This window comes from Squalius cephalus (assembly GCF_949319135.1).
Source record: "Squalius cephalus genome assembly, chromosome: 11".
NCBI lineage: Eukaryota > Metazoa > Chordata > Actinopteri > Cypriniformes > Leuciscidae > Squalius > Squalius cephalus.
Window position 1 is genome coordinate 24,406,186 of NC_137132.1, and position 21,395 is coordinate 24,427,580.

General features: G+C 40.3%; 1 protein-coding gene across 2 annotated transcripts in view; it reads left to right on the plus strand.

Moving 5' to 3' along the window:
• The first annotated feature begins 10,624 nt into the window (after positions 1–10,624).
• Positions 10,625–21,395, plus strand: part of nyap2a (neuronal tyrosine-phosphorylated phosphoinositide-3-kinase adaptor 2a) — a 44,563-nt gene continuing 33,792 nt past the window's right edge. Inside the window, exons 1-4 of one of the 2 annotated variants that reach the window (XM_079885001.1) lie at positions 10,625–10,714; positions 13,696–14,509; positions 14,594–14,722; positions 18,144–18,364. In XM_079885001.1, coding sequence (XP_079741127.1) covers positions 18,168–18,364 — 197 coding nt within the window. In that variant the 5' untranslated portion in view covers positions 10,625–10,714; positions 13,696–14,509; positions 14,594–14,722; positions 18,144–18,167. The remainder of the gene's footprint in view (positions 10,715–13,695; positions 14,510–14,593; positions 14,723–18,143; positions 18,365–21,395) is intronic. The other variant, XM_079885000.1, reaches the window with a different exon arrangement.

Genomic DNA, 21,395 nt, shown 5'->3' on the forward strand with positions numbered 1-21,395 from the left:
TACTTTAACGTCTTAAATGTGCAGTAATCTTCTTTTCTCAGTTATTGCACGGTTTTGCCATAAGCAAGTCATTGTGCAAGAATTTCTAGATTACTTTTTTCGTTTTTTTTTTTGATAAAACTATATTGAATCTTGACAGTTAGCGTAACTTACTACTGCCACATAGCCTAATCAGCTAACGGTGAGTGTCTTCAGATCACTCTAAATGTTTGAAATAGCACACACTATTCCTTTCTACTCAGATAGATAGATAGATTGATAGATAGGTGAAATATGTTCTTGCGCAAACATCCTTCGTACCACATGACCTCACTCCGGCGCTGACTAAAAATGACGTCACCTCCCGCCGACCGCACAGCTCAGTTCCCGTAGTGTAGTGGTTATCACGTTCGCCTAACACGCGAAAGGTCCTCGGTTCGAAACCGGGCGGGAACAAGCATAACTTTTGTTTTTTATAGCACTCTTTAATGATACAACAGGACCGACTGACGACTTCATACAACAAACACTCCTCATATGTACGTACAGCCCACTCACCATAAATGAAAATGAGTAACATTATAAATCCAACGTTGACAAGGTTAAGATGTGCCATAAGCTTTTTGGTTATTGTCAACGGGGAGGGAAATTCAGGCCCTTTCAACAGGCTATTCAAGAAACTTAACACGACTACAACAACGTAAATATAAAGTTAAAATACAAAGTTGCAGTAACTGGCTTTAGTCACTGGATGGCGACAAAACCTCACAAAGCACGCGAGCATCAGCTTTTGTGACAGTCTTAGGCCTAACATTAGGCTTAATCGTTATTCATCATGTTTCTACATTCTACATTCTGTATAAATTACACAATCCCGTTATTATTGATTAGTAAAACTTTATCTAAAGGCATTTACCTGTTTGTTTGTTTGTTTTTAAACGGAAAAGTGCTAACACTATTCTGGGCTCTGCTTTATAAAACATTTGTTAATAGGAAAATTGAAATACATCTTGAAACATCATTGTTCTTTTGAAGTAAGTTACAACGACAACAGCCAAACTACAACCTAAAACAGCATCTAATAAAACAGTTAGCAAAACACGCCGCCAGAATTCATCGACTTACCTCAACTTAGTCAGTAGAAATGTCGGAAGGTTGGAACATATAGTCGACGACATAAACTCCTGTTTTCAGTCATTAAGAATATTACATTTAACTTAGTATCTGGATCAGTGTATTAGAGCAAACACCACATTACCTCAGTCAAAAAGGATACAAGTTGCAGTCGCTGAAATCCTCACTAACCCAGATCATGTTGACCTAATCATTGCGCATGCGCATTATTCGAGAGTTCTGACTTAAATGTCGAATCGGTTCTTTCGAACATTCTTTCGGTAATTTTTTTTTAAAAATTATTATACATAAGCAACAATACAAATCACTAAGGCTAAGGCAGATACAGACGTTTTGCCAGGGTAACAAAAATAAACAATGTCAGGCTAATTAATTTAGCCTGCCCTACACTTTATGATGACACAAAGGATATAGGCCTAGTTGTTGTTGCTTTAGGATTAACAGAACTTTGAATAATTTACATATACTTGTCTAGATCAGCTTGGTATAAAGAAAAGTTTTTAGGTAGGCTATGTGAAATTTAGCTATCAGGAAACATCAATTAATATGTTCCTATAGGCTATTCTCTTTTGTTTTGAGTAGTCAAAGAAAACATATTTAAAACAGAAAGAACTTACTAAATAAAATTGGATAAACCGAAATTTCTAGTGAATCAAGTGAATTATATTTTCCTTTCAGAAGAGTGACAAAAAAGTGCAATTTATTTTACTTTATTGGTTATGAAGAAACTTGAGGCAAGGACAAGGACGACAGCTCTCTACGATATTATTCAAATATGGCATTATGAAAGGAATCTTTATTATTTATCTCTGGATGAGAGCTCTAATTTTACAGTTATTTTTTGTTGCAGAATCAGGTAAAAATTAAGAGTGAGTTGTTGACTTTGTTGAACTGTTCGGACTGATTCAATCCGATTCGTCTAATAATTAATCGTTCAGACCATGGTTCAGATCTATGGTTCAGACCGATTTTGTGAACCGCAAACTGATTCATCTAAAAGAGTCGACTCAAAAGAACATCAATTCGTCCATGAATCGGACGTCGCTATTTGATCTAACAATCTTTCTCACTGACTACTGAGACAGCAACTTTGTGACTGATTTGTTGTCTTATTTCCCTTCACCCGTCTTTTACCAACGCCCAAGTGTGTCATCCTCACCCCTTCCGCTGAGGGAAAAAGGTAAGGATTGGGAGAAGTCCCGTTTCCATGGCAACCACAGCTGCAAGTACAGCTAGCAAAGCGCGCAGGTTTTCCTTCATAAGGAAACACTTATCTACATAAACTAATTTCCATTAGCTACTGCCATCACATTAATAGTTTCTAAATGTGTTCAGGCATAGTTTTGTTTTATTGAATTTAAATGAACATTGATATCTAACCATGTTAATGATGGGCTATGATTAGGCTACTGTGTCTGTGCTCTTGGATTAAATACCACTGTTAAAATAAGGTTACAATGCCAAAGCTATGATTTTGGAGGCTGTCAAATGAGCTATTGAACATATTTCAGTCTTTTGATTTATAGGGCTTTCCTTTGAGATGCTTGTCAAAATTTAGTAGCCGCACACTCCATAAATCAATCATTTGGGTGACAAGCTTTATAGGTTTAAAAGATTTTCTATACATATTATGCTAAAGTAATGCCAATATCCTTAGGGCCCAATTTCTCACCACCATTTACATAATGAGAAAATATAATTCCTGCAATGTAAAGACATCTGTGCTAAATTTAGGCTATAAGCTAAGGGGGGATGGGCGATAGGAGGGTTCGCTTTGACAGAAAAGGCATATGGGGGTCAAGGGTGATTCATGACCTCTGTTTCAGTACATATAACCAAGGCCAATTCTGTGCCTTTGATTCCCTGGAGAAATTCTCTACAGTCTACTCTTACAGACAATCGTAAGTCCTGATATGGTAAGCGTGCGCACAGTGCAAACATTGCATAATCTTTTGTTTGTATTGGTAAATAGAATATTTCAAATCATGTCCATTACATTCAGCAGTGTACGTGTGTGTTTGAAGGATATAGCATAATCAAGTAAGGGAGAAAAACATCTCCTCCTAATGTTGATGGCAGCAATTGGGGAACAGTATAATGAGCCATTTTGCTCAGGCGTCTCTTGTGGTTTGATTCAGAAAGCCGGAGCCCCAGACCACGTTAAACAAATGGACATACTGTGGTTTAATGCATCTGTCAGAGTAAAGACAACAGTATTGAGCAAACAGAATCAGACTAACCTAGGAGACACTAAGCCTGATGCAATTCCCTCACGAGATCCATTTACACTCTAATCGTTAGTCTGAACTGATTACTTCCTGGTCTTTAGTCCTATCTCATTACCCACATAGACAATTATGCAAAACATATTTTGTCTCCTTAAATTAATAGATTCTTTTACTTAGGAGGATGATCGTTCCTTTGATGGACTGTCCGAACAAAGATTAAAATGTGATATGGGTCGGTTGGATATACTGAAAGGCTGTAAGGTCAACTGTGAGCAAGAGAAGTGTTTGAATGGATTAGAGTAATCTCTTTCTGTCTCTTTCCACCCTCTCTCTCCCCCTCTTTAAATAAAGGCTGTCCATTAAAAAGCGGTTGAGAATCCCCTTTGGGATGGTAGATGCATATTACACTAATAGAAAGCACACATGATTAATTTTTCAAGAAACTTCTCTTCAGTCCACAGCTGCACTTCTCAGTGTCTCTTTGATTAAGCCATTGCAATATTCCTACGTTTTCTAATATTCCCAAGCGGCCGTTATCTCCTGAGATTTAACAGCAGTGTGAGCAGTATCAGTGAACAATTTCCACACTAATGAATTATCAAAGTGTTCCCTCCAGTGCTGAAATGAATTGAAGTTCAGCTGAAGTTCTCGAATCGGCTTTCACAAAGCTAAAAATATACGCCACAAATAAAATAAAAATTAAGCCTTTAAACTGTGACAGTTAAAGGCATTTCACACTATGCTTAGCTCTTAACAGTGTTGTTATTGTTCACTAAAGCTAAAACTATTAATATCGTTTTTGTAAACTGAAATGCAATGAAAATTAAATATAAATATTAGATGAGAACCGTAAACTTAAAGAAACACATGAAAATTAGAAATGTTGTCTCTGCAACTAACTGAAATAACAAAGTTTGTTGAAGTACTAAAATTACTAAAACTTGAAAAAAGAAAATAATTATACTAATTATACAAAAACACTAAGACTTAAACTAAAATTATAATTGAAACTGAAAATATAAAAATGAATGCTAATTTATGCATATAATAGTATAAATAATACTAAAATAACATAGATTTAACATGTATGCTCGTGTACTTATGTCCGGAATTTCCTGTGTTTCTTTGTCTGCTATTGTTTATGTTAATGTGTAGTTGTTATTCTGATACTCTTGCATGTTCTTATTGCTTATTAAAAGACTCTTTATTTATCTTTGGTTCATCCGTGTTCATCTATATGTGACAGAATACCAGATCAGGGCTCCAGACTAACTTTTCCACTGGTTGCACTGGTGCTACCAACTTTTTCAGTTGGTCACACCAGCATATGATTTGGTCGTACCTATTTTTTTTGCTACATGCCATGGGATTAATCAATGCATGCTGATGAATAGTGGTTTTAATCTGCATACCCTAGTTTTGCACTGATGTAAAAAGACTGACAGTGACAAGTTAATCTTTTAACTTTTAATCTTTTCACTTTGTTTTTTAAAGTATTCAGCAATTGACCTTTTCATTTTTATATGACTTAATCCCTGAATTCCTAATTGGCGCGTTTCACCATCAGTGTGCAATGCGCGTGACGTGTACGTTCGTTAATAAATAAACTGCAAGTGTCTTGCGGAAGAACATTGTAGCCGGAGCTACTTCTCTCCGTTAATGTCTATGGCGAGTCATGCAGGCACTGGGCAACTCCGCAGCCGAGCCGACCCCGGGATAAAATAGTCAGAATATAAACACTTATTATAGGCGTACCATAGTGATTCAGGATAAGTCAAAAACACGGTTTGGAAAATGGATTCATGATGTAGCCAACTCGTTCATTTTGAACATAAGTTACGGACTGCAGCAGCTGCTGATACAACGGCGTTCTGTTGCGCATGCGTGAATTTAACTGAGTAATACATGACCATGCACTCGCACAAATGCGACCACATAAAATTTTAACTCGCACATTCTCAAAAAATGGTCGCATATGCAGTCTGGAACCCTGCAGATGTAGAAGAGATTTTTTCTGTGGCCTCTTTCTCCCCTTTTATCTAGATTAGTTTTTTCTTCCTTTCTTTTCCCCCTCTCCCCCTCTCAAATGAACCTTCCCGCTGTCAAACTGCTGTGCATCAAGAAGGAAGACCGTTCTCTGGAGGACCACACTAGAGACTTTACGGATTTGGCATGCCAAACTCACTATCTGGACCAAGGCATGTCTCCCAGCGAATGGTCCCTGAGAAGTGGAGTGGGTGCTGGTGAATAACGGATTGGCATTCACCATCTGCCCCGCTGAGGGCTACATCACCAGCCCCACTCCGTACCCAGAGCCCAGCCAGCCATCACCCCGCCGCACAGAGAGGATGCCTGAGCTCACCACAGACGGAGAGCTTAAGCGTGCCGCGATGCACAAGCCAGCGCCAGTGAAGAAATGGACTGAGCCTGTCATCGCCCCGGAGCCCAAGCCTCGCAAAACGTTGACTTGTCAGATCCGACTTGGCTCCTCTCTCCCTCGGCTCCACCAGATACCATCATCCACCTCCACCGGTCTCCCTCATCCCTCCTGCTTCGCCTTGGTCAGACATCATTTTGCCAATGCCACGGATTTCTGAGCCGTCCACTCCACCCTGTCGGCTCCGTCTTCCCTACGGCTCCACCTCAGTCCTCAGGCACTCTGGCTCCACCTCGGATGCTTATCACTGTGGCTCCGCTAAGGCCTTCAGGACCATCGGTGTCTCCCGGTCCCATCTGCTCTCCATCTGCACCCAGGGCTCCATTTCCATCGGCTCCATCTTGGTCCATCACCCCCTTAGTATCGACAGACAAGCCTCCACCATGACTCCTTCCTCCCTCAACTACGCCGTGGGCCTTCGTCCTGGCTGCGGCCTGGGTCCACGCCTGGCTACTCCTGCTCCTGTCTCCTTCCATCGTAATCACCGCCTTGGTATCTCCGCCAAAAACGCCTTTCGGTTCCTGCCTTTTAGCTCCTCCACATTCTCCTCCAGAGCCCGTGCCCTCCCTCTTTAGTTGGTTGCAATAAACCTAAATGTACATTTTTATTTAAAAAATTATTTTTGGTTGAATAATACCTTTAAGAAACTAAAGCTCTGAACATTGGCTAAGATTTAATAAACAATAGGACTGGGTTAAAAATATTGATTTCTCAATTTTAATCGATTGTCATTTTGATGAAGCAAAATACAGATTCTTAAATCCCAATAGTCAATCTTTTAGTCTATGCTGTTTTCAGTTGATGAATGAACAAAACGTTGTACTGTGCCTCCCATCCAATAAATCACAATAAGCATTGTGTTGTTACTTTTAATATAAAACAAAGTAAGCTTTCAAATTCAGTCAATTTTATTATGCAAAAAAGTAGTTTTAGCACTCTTTCAAAGTCACGTGAACTGATCATCTCTTCCTCTTTACTACTAGTTAGAGCACAAAATAATCATGAATGAACATCAGAAGGTATGTTCTGTAGAGTAAAACTTACCGAAATCTGTATCATGTCTCAAATAATTGCTCAATCAGTGTTTCAACCACGAAAAGATGCCAATGAAACAGCTTGTAAACAATGTCACTGTTACGGTCTGGTGTGGTAAGAAAAGCGCACGACGAAGGAGAATGTCTTGGAACAAATATTTACTGATCACTTGGAGAAATAACAGAGAACACCACAACTCAAACCAAATACAAACGAGAACCAACAAAGAGAGGGAGATCACAGGGACTATATATACTGGTGACAGGGAGGAACTGATTAAACTGATTAACAAGATAATTGAAGACACACAGCTAAACCAAAGGAACTAATGATGACGGTGACCATGGAAACAAGTGGAGGAGTGGCGGGAAAAGAACAAAAGAAACACAAAATGAAGTCCAGAAACAAACTGACATGTAACATTAGTCCCCACGCGCCATGTAACATCTCTGGGGTGGCAGAGGGGGGGCACCCTGGAGCCTGATGAGGGCGTGGCCCATATGGAGCAGGTAGCCTCCAGGGCGGTGCTGGTTCAGGTGGCCATGGCGGAGACAGCCCTCCAGGCGGCCATGGTAGAGACGGCCCTTCAGGTGGCCATGGCGGAGACGGCCCTCCAGGCGGCCATGGCAGAGACGGCCCGCCAGGCGGCCATGGCAGAGACGGCCCTCCAGGCGGCCATGGCGGAGACGGCCCTCCAGGCGTCCATGGCGGAGACGGCTCTCCAGGTGGCCATGGCGGAGACGACCCTTTAGGTGGCCATTGCGGAGACGGCCCTTCAGGTGGCCATGACGGAGACGGCCCTCCAGGCGGCCATGGCGGAGACGGCAGCTCAGGGGACCAGGACAAAGCCGGCATTGAGGGTATATGGCCCCCCCAAAAAATTTCTTGGGGAGCTCACTGGACTCTGGACTCTGGAGCAAGACGTGGACTGTAATCCCTTCTGGGCTCTGGAAGAGGGTGGTGACTGGAGATTCAGGCACAGCAGTGGCCATTTTTGACGAGGGCTCAGGTGCGGCAGTGGCCATCTTGGACGAGGGCTCTAGCGCGGCGGCAGCCCTCTTGGGACGAGGCTCTGGAATGGCGGCGGCCATCTTCAGACGAGGCGCTGGAATGGCGGCGGCCATCTTGAGAGGAGGCTCTGGAATGGCGGCGGCCATCTTGGGACGAGGCTCTGGATTGGGCTCGAGTTCACCATCGCTGTAAAGGCCGATGGTGAACGGGGACTCACAGACATCCAACACCCACTCCACAAATTTCTCGAAGCTTTCTCGAGGTCCAGTCCCTCAATGCAATTGCACTCACAGGAACAGAAAACAGAAACAGTTAAACAGAAAAACAAAAAACAGAAAGAAAGAGAAGAGGGAATGTCTCTGGCATCTTAGGAGAAAGGTAGCAGTGATCTAAATGATCAATGCACAATCCAATCGCAGTTTATATCTCACAGTGCAATGGGTGAGTTAAGGTCACCAGCGTATGATTTTATCATCTTAATATGTGAGCTATCTAATGCCATTACTGTAGTGAATCAGTTTGAGGTGCTGTCCAGAAAGAAAAGAATGAAATCAATGGGGGAACTCTCTCTCTCTCCCCTTATAGACACAAGAGAGAAAGATAGCAATGTGTGTTAGGATGATCTATGCTAAAGCAGTGAGAGTGCACTGACCATAAACAATTCATTACGAGTGCAGAATGGCTGAGGAACAGATATCTGCCCAGACCAAGACACAGTTCAAATGTAAGCAAAAGGAATGATGAACGACAAAGGATGAGATCATCTATGTGGGATGAAGAACTGACTTTGCAATCGACCTGTGCGTTTATGTTTTATCTGTGCCTTTGTGCACACACTTTGAATTAAACCGTCTATGATCAGACTGTCACCTTATGAAGCTCTCAAATGTAACACAATATTAAAGATTTTGTTTTTGGGGTCTATACATTTTTTTTATCACCATAAAAAACATAATTTTTCACATATTTGTTGCAGCACCTCTCTTCTCAGTCTGCCAGAAATGCTCTGTTTAATTCCAGTCTCTATAGACCTTATTCAGAGCAGCGCCATGACAGGTATGAAAGCGAGGCTGTGAGGGATAGACTTACCGTGTTTTCAATGGCATCTGCTGTAAAAAGCTGTATGAAGCTCCTAGATCACTTATCATTTTTGCAGTGTTTTGTCAGTAGAACAATCCAGAAACACATTAAAAAACAGTGGTACAACTGACTGAAAAGATGTATGTCTATCCCTGACAGCCTCGCTTTCATTCCCGTTAAAAATCCCGCTGCTGTGAATAAGGTCTATGAAGCCCCTCCTTCCGAAAAGTTCAGCTGGATCGGTGTGTTGTGATTGGTCAGCCGCTTTGAGCGTGTTTCTGAAATGTCACCTCCCTTAACATAATGAGTTTCAGCTTCTCAGGTTTAAACACTACTAACACTTGGACATGGCGACAACACACTACTAACGCAACTTATCCAGACCTCGACCCTTTTTTTGCATATGCCTTCGGCAGAAATTATTTGAACGTGGCATATTGTGGCATGTACGTTCCTGGAAGAAAACTCAAGACTTCACCGGAGGTGTTTCAGGGATTTCAGAAACAGTGCTTATTGATATAAAGAATAAGTCCCTTGAGATTGGACTTTGTTACTCTGAAAAACGCAGACCGTTTTCATGTTTAAACAGCAACATTACACACGAAATTTTGAAAAAAAAGCATAATAGGTCCTCTTTAAGTGTGCAGTGAGCTTGTTTGTGTATTTATTACTTGCAAAGAAATGACCTTGTAAAAGACTAGTGTAACTACTGTGCAGTTTTGTATTAAAAAAAACAAAAAAACTTTAATTCAGGTTTTTCTCTTGCTCAATCAGAGCAGAAAGATTCAAAGTGTGTTGATAAGAGCTGAAAATAGCCTAATCCCTCTCTGTCCTGGAGCTTCACTCCTTCTCCTGCTGTACCAGCCAGAGGACAAACCAACACATCCTCCCTGCAGAAGGGATTAACACTCACAGGCTATTTCAGGAGTTAAATCATTTGTGAGATTCATCCACATTCCTTCAGTAGTGTAAACACTCGCCAGCCCATGAGCTGAGAAAGGTGACGGGCTGCCGGCCATGTTCACTGCATCTGGAAGAAGAGGGGTTTGACATTAAATATTTATACTTTTAGTATGTTGCTATTTTGGGTTATTTGATTCATGTATCAAACTGTTGGTTTGTCCGTCCCTCCATCCATCAATCTGTCAGTTCATTTGTAGGGAATCTCCTCTAAAGTCTGTTCTTGCAGATTGCAAAGACAAACATTTCATTACAATAAAGCAATATCACTTGAGTAAGATTTACCTAATTACCATATTCAGATACTCAGTACAACAGCATGATTTGTAACTGTATATACATATCTATACTGGTCAGAAGTTTGGAATAATTAAGGTTTTTTTTATGTTTTTGAATACTGACCACTCATACATTTATTTGATCAAAAATACAGAAAAAACAGTAACTTTGTGAAAAAATTAGCTCAAATCAGCATGTTAGAAAGATTTCTGAGGATCATGTGACACTGAAGACTGGTGAAATGATGCTGAAAATACAGCTTTTCATCACAGGAATAAATTACTTTTTATTTTACATTGTACTAATATTTCACAATATTATTGTTTTACTGTATTTTTTATCAAATAAATGCGTCATTTCTTTCAAAAACATGAAATATTCTAAAATTCAAAGATTTTGACTAGTAGTGTACAGTATATATACAATATATGGTAAGTGATCTTGTATATGTACTCTGTTTTCTAATTTCTTAGGCTGAAGTCTTTGGATGAAGGTATAGATGGATGGATGCGACAAACCTCAAACCCCTGCTGGAGGCTCACTGTCTGAGCTTGGCATGACATCTGTCGAGGTATGTGACAGGCTGAATTATGTAAACTTGTGACCATTGACAGTGTATGTGTGTCTGTTCACTCTACAAGTATTTGGGCAATTTCCGTTCATTGAAATGTTATATACTTTTGTGTGTGTGAGAGAGAGAGAGAGAGAGAGAGAGAGAGAGAGATGTGCATGTATGCTGGAGAAAGAGAGATTTAATAATTCAGCAGTGTTATAATTGGCTCAGTCTCACCTCCGAAAATCAGCTCTGAATCACGCTATCTGTATAGAATGTTTCCTCGTAACCCTGTACAGTAACTCTGTATGTGCGTGTGCATGTTTAACTTAAGGGGTGGTATAATGCCCTTTTCACAAGATGTAAAATTAATCTCTGATGTCCCCAGAGTGTGAATGTGAAGTTTTAGCTCAAAATACAGCACAGATATTTTTATATAGCATTTTAAAGTTGTCACTTTTTGAGGGTGAGCAAAAACGCACCGTTTTTGTATCTGTCCCTTTAAATGCAAATGAGCTGCTGCGCCCAGCACGGGGCGGAGCTTCAACAGCTTGTGTGCTTTTACCTCACACAGACATGCACCGAAAATTTCAAAAACGTTTAGCCTTTTATGTTCAAACTGGAGTCAGAAAGATGGAGAGACTCAAGAAGACAACATTTCTGAATGTTAGTTGATGAATTTATGTAGCTTATGTGTAGTTATCTTCTTGTCATTGATTAGCATATTCTGTCTTGCTAATCTATAAATCACGTTCCTGGGGGCGGGGTTTATGTAAATTTTAGGGTTGGTGATGTCACTAATCCTGGAGGAATGTTGTGTAGTCCCTACCAGCCATTTGTTGTAGTCCTTAAAAAGCAATTTCTTTAAAATAAAATATCTCACGTTGCTTTGAACTTTGAGCATCGTAACTTTGCAGATGTTGTTTATGCTCAAACAGCAACATTACACACTAACTAAAGTTAGAAAAGTGAAATCATAATCTGAAGCGCACTATTAAAGGAATAGTGCACCCAAGAAATCCGTGACATTATCATCATCATTATTATTATTATTTGTGTTCCATTGAAAAAAAAAAAAAAACATCACAGCATACAGATTTGGAACGATATGGTTTGACTTAATGGCAGAAATTGTTTTTTCTAGGATAAAGTGTTCCTTGCAACTAAAACCACACACTTCCCTGTCTTTAATTGTTGGTACATAATCAGGTACAGTAGCAAACTCAGTAGCACCGTCCCAAACTCACACCATTGGAAGAGCTGCCTCAGACTGTTGTGATTGGCCAAAAGGCGAGGCAGCAGTCAGATTTTTTCATTGCTGTTTACAGAGCCTGTGTGATTTCTCTGGGCTACTATTTCAGTGATATCTTACAGCAGGGACATTTCATGTGTGGTATTCAAAAATAAAATGTGCTTACAGCAGCTTTAAGATGCAGAAAAATAAGTGCTGGTCAGTGCAGAACTTGCCACCACATTTCTAAGGTGTTCTTGGCTGTTTCTAGGGCTTTGAGGTTGCCTGTTGCTATGCCAATTTCTTAGTGGTTGCTATGGTGGAGCCCTAGTCAAAAGAGCCAATTCCTTATGGCGCGGGTCCCTCTTTCTATGTAACTATAATAGAGGGATGTAACTTTACAAATGACCACTGACTCCAAAGCTGTTACAGCATAGCTTAGTTCATGCAGTTTAAGTGAATGGCCTCTAGAGGCAATGTGATCCATTTTATTTAGTTCTATCACAGCCCAATATCTTATTTCATTGATTCCTAACCAAGGGTACTTGTTGAAAATAAAATAAAATAATAAATACATTTTATTTAAACACAATTCATTTTATTTTTTTTAGTTTCATAACTTATATATATATATATATATATATATATATATATATATATATATATATATTTGACAAAATATAACAAATGGATGAATGGATTGGATGGATATCATTTGTTATTTGATCAATTTCAGTTTCATTTAACTCCTTTACAAGACAATATTCATGTTGTTTTTAGTCATTGCTTTTTTCATCTCATATGTTTCTCTGTGTGTGTGCCTGTGCCTCTTCAGCGAGTCTCTTTTCTTTTCTTGTGTGACATGTACAAGAAGTGTGCTTATATTCGAATAAGCTGACATTGAAGAATTCTCAAGCAAGAAGTGTGTGTGAATAGTCAACGTGGGTGTCTCGCTCCTCCATTTATCCGTGTGCAGTCTTTGTCTCCTGCCTTTACTCCAGCAGCTAAAGAAAGTGATCTGTTATCTCTATTCAGCTCCTAATGCCATCAGCTAGTTCTGAACACAAAAGAGACACATATCTAGTGTGTGTGTGTGTGTGTGTGTGTGTGTGTGTGTGTGTGTGTGTGTGTGTAGGAATACAGACATCAGCATATCCTGATCTCAGTTTATGTGTGTGTGTGTGTGTGTGTGTGTGTGTGTGTGTGTGTGTGTGTGTGTGTGTGTGTGTGTGTGTGTGTGCGTGCGTGTGTGTGTGTGTGTACAGTGTGTGTTAATATCATGGGATGAGTGATTGATGGACAAAATTCTCCAGATGGACATTCATTCCATACACAGAAAGGAGAGGAGAGGCAAGCAGAGATATAAAATGTACTTACACAACATAAAAATATTATTTTAGAGCATATTTTATAGCCATTTGTTTAGCGTGGCCGTGGGTTTTCCGGCTGAACTGGGGTACTTTTACACTGTTGCTGCAGGTTGTTTTTCTTTCCCACGGGTTGAAGCAACCCCCCTTTGTTTTACCAATGGCAGAATCAGAAAACCTGTTTGAGACTGTTCCATTATTTTTAGTGCAGAAATTACATACTTCATCATTAAACACCAAAACACAAATACATACACCCATATTTGACTGCCTTTTGAGTGTTTTGTATTAGACAGTGTAGTTGCCCTGGTGATAACATTGTAAGGGCAGAGGTCATGCCCTCAAGAGAGGATTGTCACACACACAACCGTTCTAACTCACCCTCTCTCTCTTTCTTTCAGAACCATGGACAGCTCTAAGCGAGCAACACGATTGGTTGAGAGACATAGGGGCTGCAGAGAAAGAGAGAGAGAGAGAGAGAGAGAGAAGATCACCAGGGGATGGAGTGAGTAAGCAGTGAGGGTTGGAGAGAGCTGGAGGGAAGGAGATCAGAGCGCAAAAAAGAAGGTAGAGAGAGAAAAAAAAGGATAGAGGAACTTCAAGAAAAGACAGATGCTATAGCTCTTCTCCTTGCCTACTGACGCCTGAGCTGGGTTCATCGCTGCGTGTGTGTGTGACGCGCATGTGTGTGTGTGACGGCAACCGCGGCAGCAGCAGCAGCAGGGGAGGACGGATCAAAGAGATTGTAGGACACGATGCATTTAGCAGCCTAACGTCTCTACGCACACACTGCAGCCAGCAAAAGGAGAACACGCTCATACTACGCGCATCCGCACGCAGCCCACCCCACACACACACACACCACGCGTGTGTGGGGACAGCGCAGATGAAACAACCACCAAAAGGAGGTGTGGATCATTCCAGAAGCGTTTGGTAGGGGAGGGGACAGCCTTGGTGGCCGTAGCCCAGCAGGAGCGGTCGTAGGTGGGCAAGGGTCGGACAGTTTTCTTCAGAGCTCTGGAAACGCCAAAGATGGACATGTCCTTCATCTCTCTCTTCTTCACGGCAGTGTCTGCTTCCTCCGAGCCACGTCGCTGTCGCCGGGCTTGTCTGTCAGCCGTGTGCGTGTCCGCAGGGGGATTCGATAACGTGCTGTGTTGAGAAACGCACACTCAGAACACACCTGGAGATCAGCTGTTCCGATTCACTGATACCGTGAGTGTAACCATGTGTGTGTCTCCATCCAGATGTTTTTCTTTTTTCATATTGACATCTTGTCCTTTTCCTTATCTTCATCAGTTCTTCATCGTCCGTGTGACAGAAAGAGTCAAACTGAGCATCAACGGATTGTTTGGGATCCAAATCACCATATTACCCACAATTCCCATCAACATTTCCAGATTCATTCATGATTCAACCTCTTTTTTGGTATCTGTACAGCTTGAGAATGAGATCCATCTTACAAATTTCAGTGAAATTACTATTCAAGGAAAATTATGTTATTTGCTCACCCTCATGTCATTTCAAACCTGTTTGACTTTCTTTGTTAGAGGCATTTCTGTGGAACATAAATGAGGATATTCTGAATGTGAAAAATGACCAGTGTTTTTGGTCCATACAATGAAAGTCAAATGTTGTTAGAACCTCAGTGTTCTTCAGAATATGTTCTTTTTTTCTATTGAAGAAATATAGTCAAATAGGTTTGGAACGACATCATTTTTGGGTGAGCTATCCCAAATGAGAGTGTGCCTTGTGAGAATCGCTACATCTGATTGGTTATTGGTGTATTTTCATGGTTCCAGTGACTGTCTTGTGTTTTAATGGTTCTGGATCTACTCACATTTGGCCTGTTGTGTGTGTTTGAAGGCTATTTCTATGCCTTAGTTATGAATTGCCACTGTTAATGTTGTGGTGGTGAATTACAGATCAATGAAATGAATGCTAAACTCTACTCACTGAGATCCATTGATGTGGTGCTGTGGTCTCGCTGACCTATTTTGTGCATGTGTGTGTGTATGTGAGTGCCAGCAATGGGAATATGGCATCTTGCCACCTCATCACCCTGAAAAAAGAGACTTAGTATTAGATGTTTTATTAAAATCCATACAATCACATACACAAATGGTTATAAAACATAATCCTGAAACATGATCCATCTGCAGCAAACATCTACAGAGTAGAGGAGAAGACTATCGTGTTTCATGCTTTCGGCATTACATCAGACACACACACACACACATGGTAGGGATATCACGCCTGCCAGTGTAAAGCGGAACTAATGCATCTTCAGCACAGAATTAGGTTCCCAGCTTCCTGCATTATGTCAGCGCACTAGGATACTGTTGCCTGGAAACCCACAGTTCCTTCTCCTCACATTCCATATATAGTATACAGCTGTGTGTCCCTGTGTAAGTAAAAGTGTTTGTGTTGGCATCTACGGGCATGTGCAGGTGTGTGTGAGTGTGCGTGTGTGCATGTGTGTGTGCGTGTGTGCATGTGTGTGTGTGTGTGTGTGTGTGCATTTGTTTGCTCTCATGGGTGTGTAAAGAAGTGTGTGGAAGATGTTTAATGGAGGAAAGGCAGGTTGTGACTGAGGAAGGGAATTGAGAGAGAGGGAGATAATCTGAGATCAGAGTCTATATTAAGACATGCTGAATAATACAACAGAGTACAGAGCACTGGATGACTGATCTTCCCAAAGTTGTAAAAATAAACTTGACATACTCTCTCTCTCTCTCTCTCTCTCTCTCACAACCACAGGCTGAAAATTATTTATCAATGTATAGTGTACAGTGTTCGAGAGCATGTTGAAAAAAAACCCAGTAGGATGAAATAAGACCTGTAAGTGGCACATAATGTCGGGCCAGATGTTACCACTGTTTGCGTGTAATGTTAAGTAACTGACTGATCTTGCTAGTCTTAACCAGTTTATATAATTTGTGGGCAAAATTGTCCCCAGAAATTAGTGATGAGTAGACAGACAGAACGATGGATGGATGGATGGATGGACTGAACAATAAATGGATGGATGATGAAGGGATGGATGGAAGGATGATGAAGGGATGGATGGATGGATGGATGGATGGATGATGAAGGGATGGATGGATTGACTGAACAATAGATGGATGAATGGATGGAGGGATGATGAAGGGATGGATGGATGGGTGGATTGACTGAACAATAGATGGATGAATGGATGGAGGGATGATGAAGGGATGGATGGATGGATGGATTGACTGAACAATAGATGGATGAATGGATGGATGGATGGATTGACTGAACAATAGATGGATGGAGGGATGATGAAGGGATGGATGGATGGATGGAGGGATGATGAAGAGATGGATTGACTGAACAATAGATGGATGGATGTATGAATGATGAAGGGATGGATTGACTGAACAATAGATGGATGGATGGAGGGATGGATGGATTGACTGAACAATAGATGGATGGATGATGGAGGAATGGATTGACTGAACAATTGATGGATGGATGGAGGGATGGATGGATTGACTGAACAATAAATGGATGGATGGAGATATAGATGGAGGGATGGATGGATTGACTGAATGATAGAAAGACATTCACTTTATTCACTTTACACTTTATTTATTTTGTTTGTCTTATCTATCCTTCCATCCATATATATCTAAAGTTTCTATGGACTGAACAATAAATGGATAGATGATGAAGGGATGGATGGATGGATGGATTGACTGAACAATAGATGGATGGATGAATGGATGGAGGGATGATGAAGGGATGGATGGATTGACTGAACAATAGATGGATGAATGGATGGAGGGATTATGAAGGGATGGATGGATGGATTGACTGAACAATAGATGGATGAATGGATGGAGGGATGATGAAGGGATGGATGGATGGAGGGATGATGAAGAGATGGATTGACTGAACAATAGATGGATGGATAGATGGATGATGAAGAGATGGATTGACTGAACAATAGATGGATGGATGATGGAGGAATGGATTGACTGAACAATTGATGGATGGATGATGGATGGAGGGATGGATGGAGGTATAGATGGAGGGATGGATGGATTGACTGAATGATAGACATTCACTTTATTCACTTTACACTTTATTTATTTTGTTTGTCTTATCTATCCTTCCATTCATGTCTATCTACAGTTTCTATGGACTGAACAATAGATGGATAGATGATGAAGGGATGGATTGACTTAACCGGTTTATATACTTAGTGGGCAAAATTGTCACCAGAAGTTAGTGATAAGTAGACAGACAGAACGATGGATGGATGGACTGACCAATAGACAGATAGATAGATAGATAGATAGATAGATAGATAGATAGATAGATAGATAGATAGATAGATAGATAGATAGATAGATAGATAGATAGAACAATGGATGGAAAGATAAGACAGACAAACAAAGAGAATAATGTGCTTTTATTATATTAGGGTTTGTTTGTCAGTAGAAATTATAATTAGCTGTATAAATAAATAATCTAAATCTGTGTTATATCTTCATTTGGATAGCTATGTAAACATGTGTGTTAAACATGCTAGCTCTTGCCCTTTCCCTGCAGTGAATCATGCTCTTCAGTGTTAAAGGATAACAAATTCCCCAGAGAACCACATGCTAGTGTGTGTGTGTGTGTGTGTGTGTGTGTGTGTGTGTGTGTGTGTGTGTGTGTGTGTGTGTGTATACATCCCACCTGTACCTCCGAAGTTCATTGTGTTTTTCTATAAAGAACAAGCCCTCAAGAGGACAGGATGACATTGTGTGTGAGACACTCATGTCTCTGTCTCTCTCTCTCTCTCTCTCTCTCTGTCTCTCTCTCTTCATCTGTCTTTCAGGCAGTCTCTCTGCTGTGCTGAAGGATGGATTCAGGGGAAGACGAGTGCACCCGTTTCCTACAGTACGTGGAGGACAGTGGTCTGAGGCCGTATGACGAGCTGGTTATCCAGAACGCCTCCGACATCGCTCGAGAGAGCGACCGTGTCCGCAACCACACACAATGGACATACCTACAGGAGAAAAACCAGAAGAAGAGACGGCAGGAGGAAGCTATCAAGAGGTACACACTCATGGCTAGAGATAGACTGATATAAATGTGAATATTGCACATACTTAATGCTATTGGCTATTACTCTTGTACATACTTAGAGATTTGAACAAACCCCCTAAATCAAAGTATATAATTCAGACTGCAGCTCGTCCTGCACTGTTTTTGCTAGCTATTAGAGTGATCAGACTTATCATTTTCACCTGGCAAACAATAAAATAGGCAGAAATATCCCAGAGATGCACATTGAAGGATATGTAGGACCCAGAACACCCTAGCAACACCTTAGCAACCACCCAGAATGCCTCAACCTTTTTAACTTGAAGGCCCGCTGTCCAACACGCATATATGCTTACTTTTTTATTGATATATTAAATGAACATGGTTAATTAATTTTGTGAAGTAAGACAGAAGTGATGTTCTGTATTTCAGAACTATAAATCCTTCAATAAAATATATTAGAGTTAGATTATTTAGAATGTATTAATAATAATTGATTAATTTAAATATTTTGAAGTCATCCTGAGGCCCCCAAGTTGAGAACCATTTCTTTAACAACCACATTGCACCTCGACATCTCAGTGAGTTTCTTAATGAACAAGCACCACTCACAATTTCTTAAGAAAATGTAAACGTCTAGTTAATATTAATGCCACTAGAATGTTGTGCTCTTTAACATTTGTTTGTCGGCCACATGTGCAGAGAGAGAGAGCGAGCGAGAGAGGCAGGGAGATAAAGGTCACTGGTCCTGAGCTCATGAAGTCAATGAGGAAATAGCTGGATATTAGAGAGACAAACACAGAGTCAATGAAAACCTTTGGCCATTATGGTGTGTGTGTGTGTGTGTGTGTGTGTGAGTGTGAGTGTGTCTGTGAAAAAAGAGAGTGACAGAGAGTAATTTAGAACAGGCATTTCAGCCAATCTAATAAAAGACAGACACAAAAGGATGCTCTGATTTATCTAACAGCGGCCCGAGGTGTGAGTGTGTGTGTGTAATTATATTCCACTGCATTTGTATTCTCCTTTATTGTTATTTTGACTTCTATGTAGCTAAATTTGGATCCACAAAATGCTGTATGCAACCTATTTTACTTCAGCAGTGATGTATTTCTGAGTTTATTAAATTATATTAACTGATATTTAAATATTATATATCCAAGTTTAATTATACATAGCAAATCTCGGCTGCATGATTGTTTATATCGTCACAAAATGTAAACTGTATTATCACACAGCTCTCAAGTTGGATATATATTATATCCAACTTTATTCACATATATACAGTACATTCACATAGCGATATATGCTAGCAAATAATCTCAGCAGCCTGATTTTTGGGATATAAATTGGATATACAAGTATGCTCAACTTTATCCACATAAATACAGTGTACTTGCATAGGGAGATATATACTATAGCATATCTGAACCGCTTGATTGCTTGTATCATCGCAAACTTTAAACTATATTATAATATCACTAAATGTGACTGTAACTAGGGGTGGCCGATATGACCAAAATCTTATATCACGATATGAGTAATTTTATTTCACGATAACTATATATATATATCGTTATTCACAGTTTTTTTTTTATACCATTGATTTTTGATACCATTGAAATTTCATAAAACTCCAACTTCAAAATCACTATACTAAAAAAAAACTAATACTAGCCTAACTAACATATTAAGTAAAAAAAAAAAGAAAAAAAAGAACTGTCAAGCTTACTAAAGACAAGTAAACATTCAATATGACAAAAAAACTGCAATAGAACTACAATGGATTTTGACACGTAAGTGTGTGTATTTGACCGTACAAGTGTCAAAGGCGTCAAAAAGAACTCAGTATTCGCACGCTGTATGCGCAGCGGCTTTATGTGCGTGCATTTCAGATGTGTGCGCTCTGAAACAAATGCCGAATTGAGTTCTCTTTTGCTGCTTATTGTGCTTGAATGGTTTAAAATCACTTGTTTTTAAACCACAAACCACAAGGCTTAAAAATACATTTAAATGATAAGCTTTTGTGACGGTGCAGCACAGGAACACAGTGTCTGTGAAACCCCAATAGAGGCTATAGTCCGAAATCTCACCCCTAATAAGGCATGGAGATATTAAGATATTATAAACAACATCATGAAACAAGCGCTATTTAATTTGACTTGACTTTCATTTCACATTCCTTTACTCTGCCTGCCTGCTTCATTCCACTTTTATCCTTCCGCTCTCTCTTTATCAGCAACTTGTCCTCTCAACCCCCTCATTTTCCCCTTTAACCCTACATTTCCTCCTGTTTGTACCCTGTAATCGAACCTCAGATTCTTTCCTCCTCTTTAGCATCTCTCTGAGAGGTCTGAGTGGTTGCCCTCTTTTCATACAGCTTGGGTCCTCTTACAACAGGAATGGGGCGTAAGTGGGGTGTTCTTCATGAGGAGAGGAGGTCAATGACTGACACACACACACACACACACACACACACACTGAGTGATCGAGTTCATCTGTGGTTTGTCTCTCTCTCTTGGAGGCGTTTTAGTGAGATTAAACAATCAGGATTACAGAATGTAGATGAAATTTCATCAATATAACTCATAAAAGAGGATCAAAACACACACATATGAACACTGACAGTGGGAGGGCCTAAAGTCACACCTCCTTAGACTGGAGAGGGAAAAAACAGGGTCTGTCACCATGGAGACAGAGGGGTGAGTTTCTATGGCAACAGTGGGCTTGGTCCTCGTCTCCCTCTCTCTAAATTTAGACTGCTGGCCCCTGAGGACACATGCACACACTCCCTTGAAACACACAACAAAAACCAGGTTTGTATGTGTCACTCAACTGTTATCTCACACATAGAAAAACCCATTCAAGGACACACAATGGAATATCTGGATCTGATGACCTTAAGGGACCTACATAATACTATAAATCCTGTTATACTGTAACTCACCTCACTCTCATAAATGTGTGTGTGCATGTTGATGAGGCTTAAAATGAATTTGAATATGATTGGATTGGGAAATGAATATGAATTTATATGCACAAAATG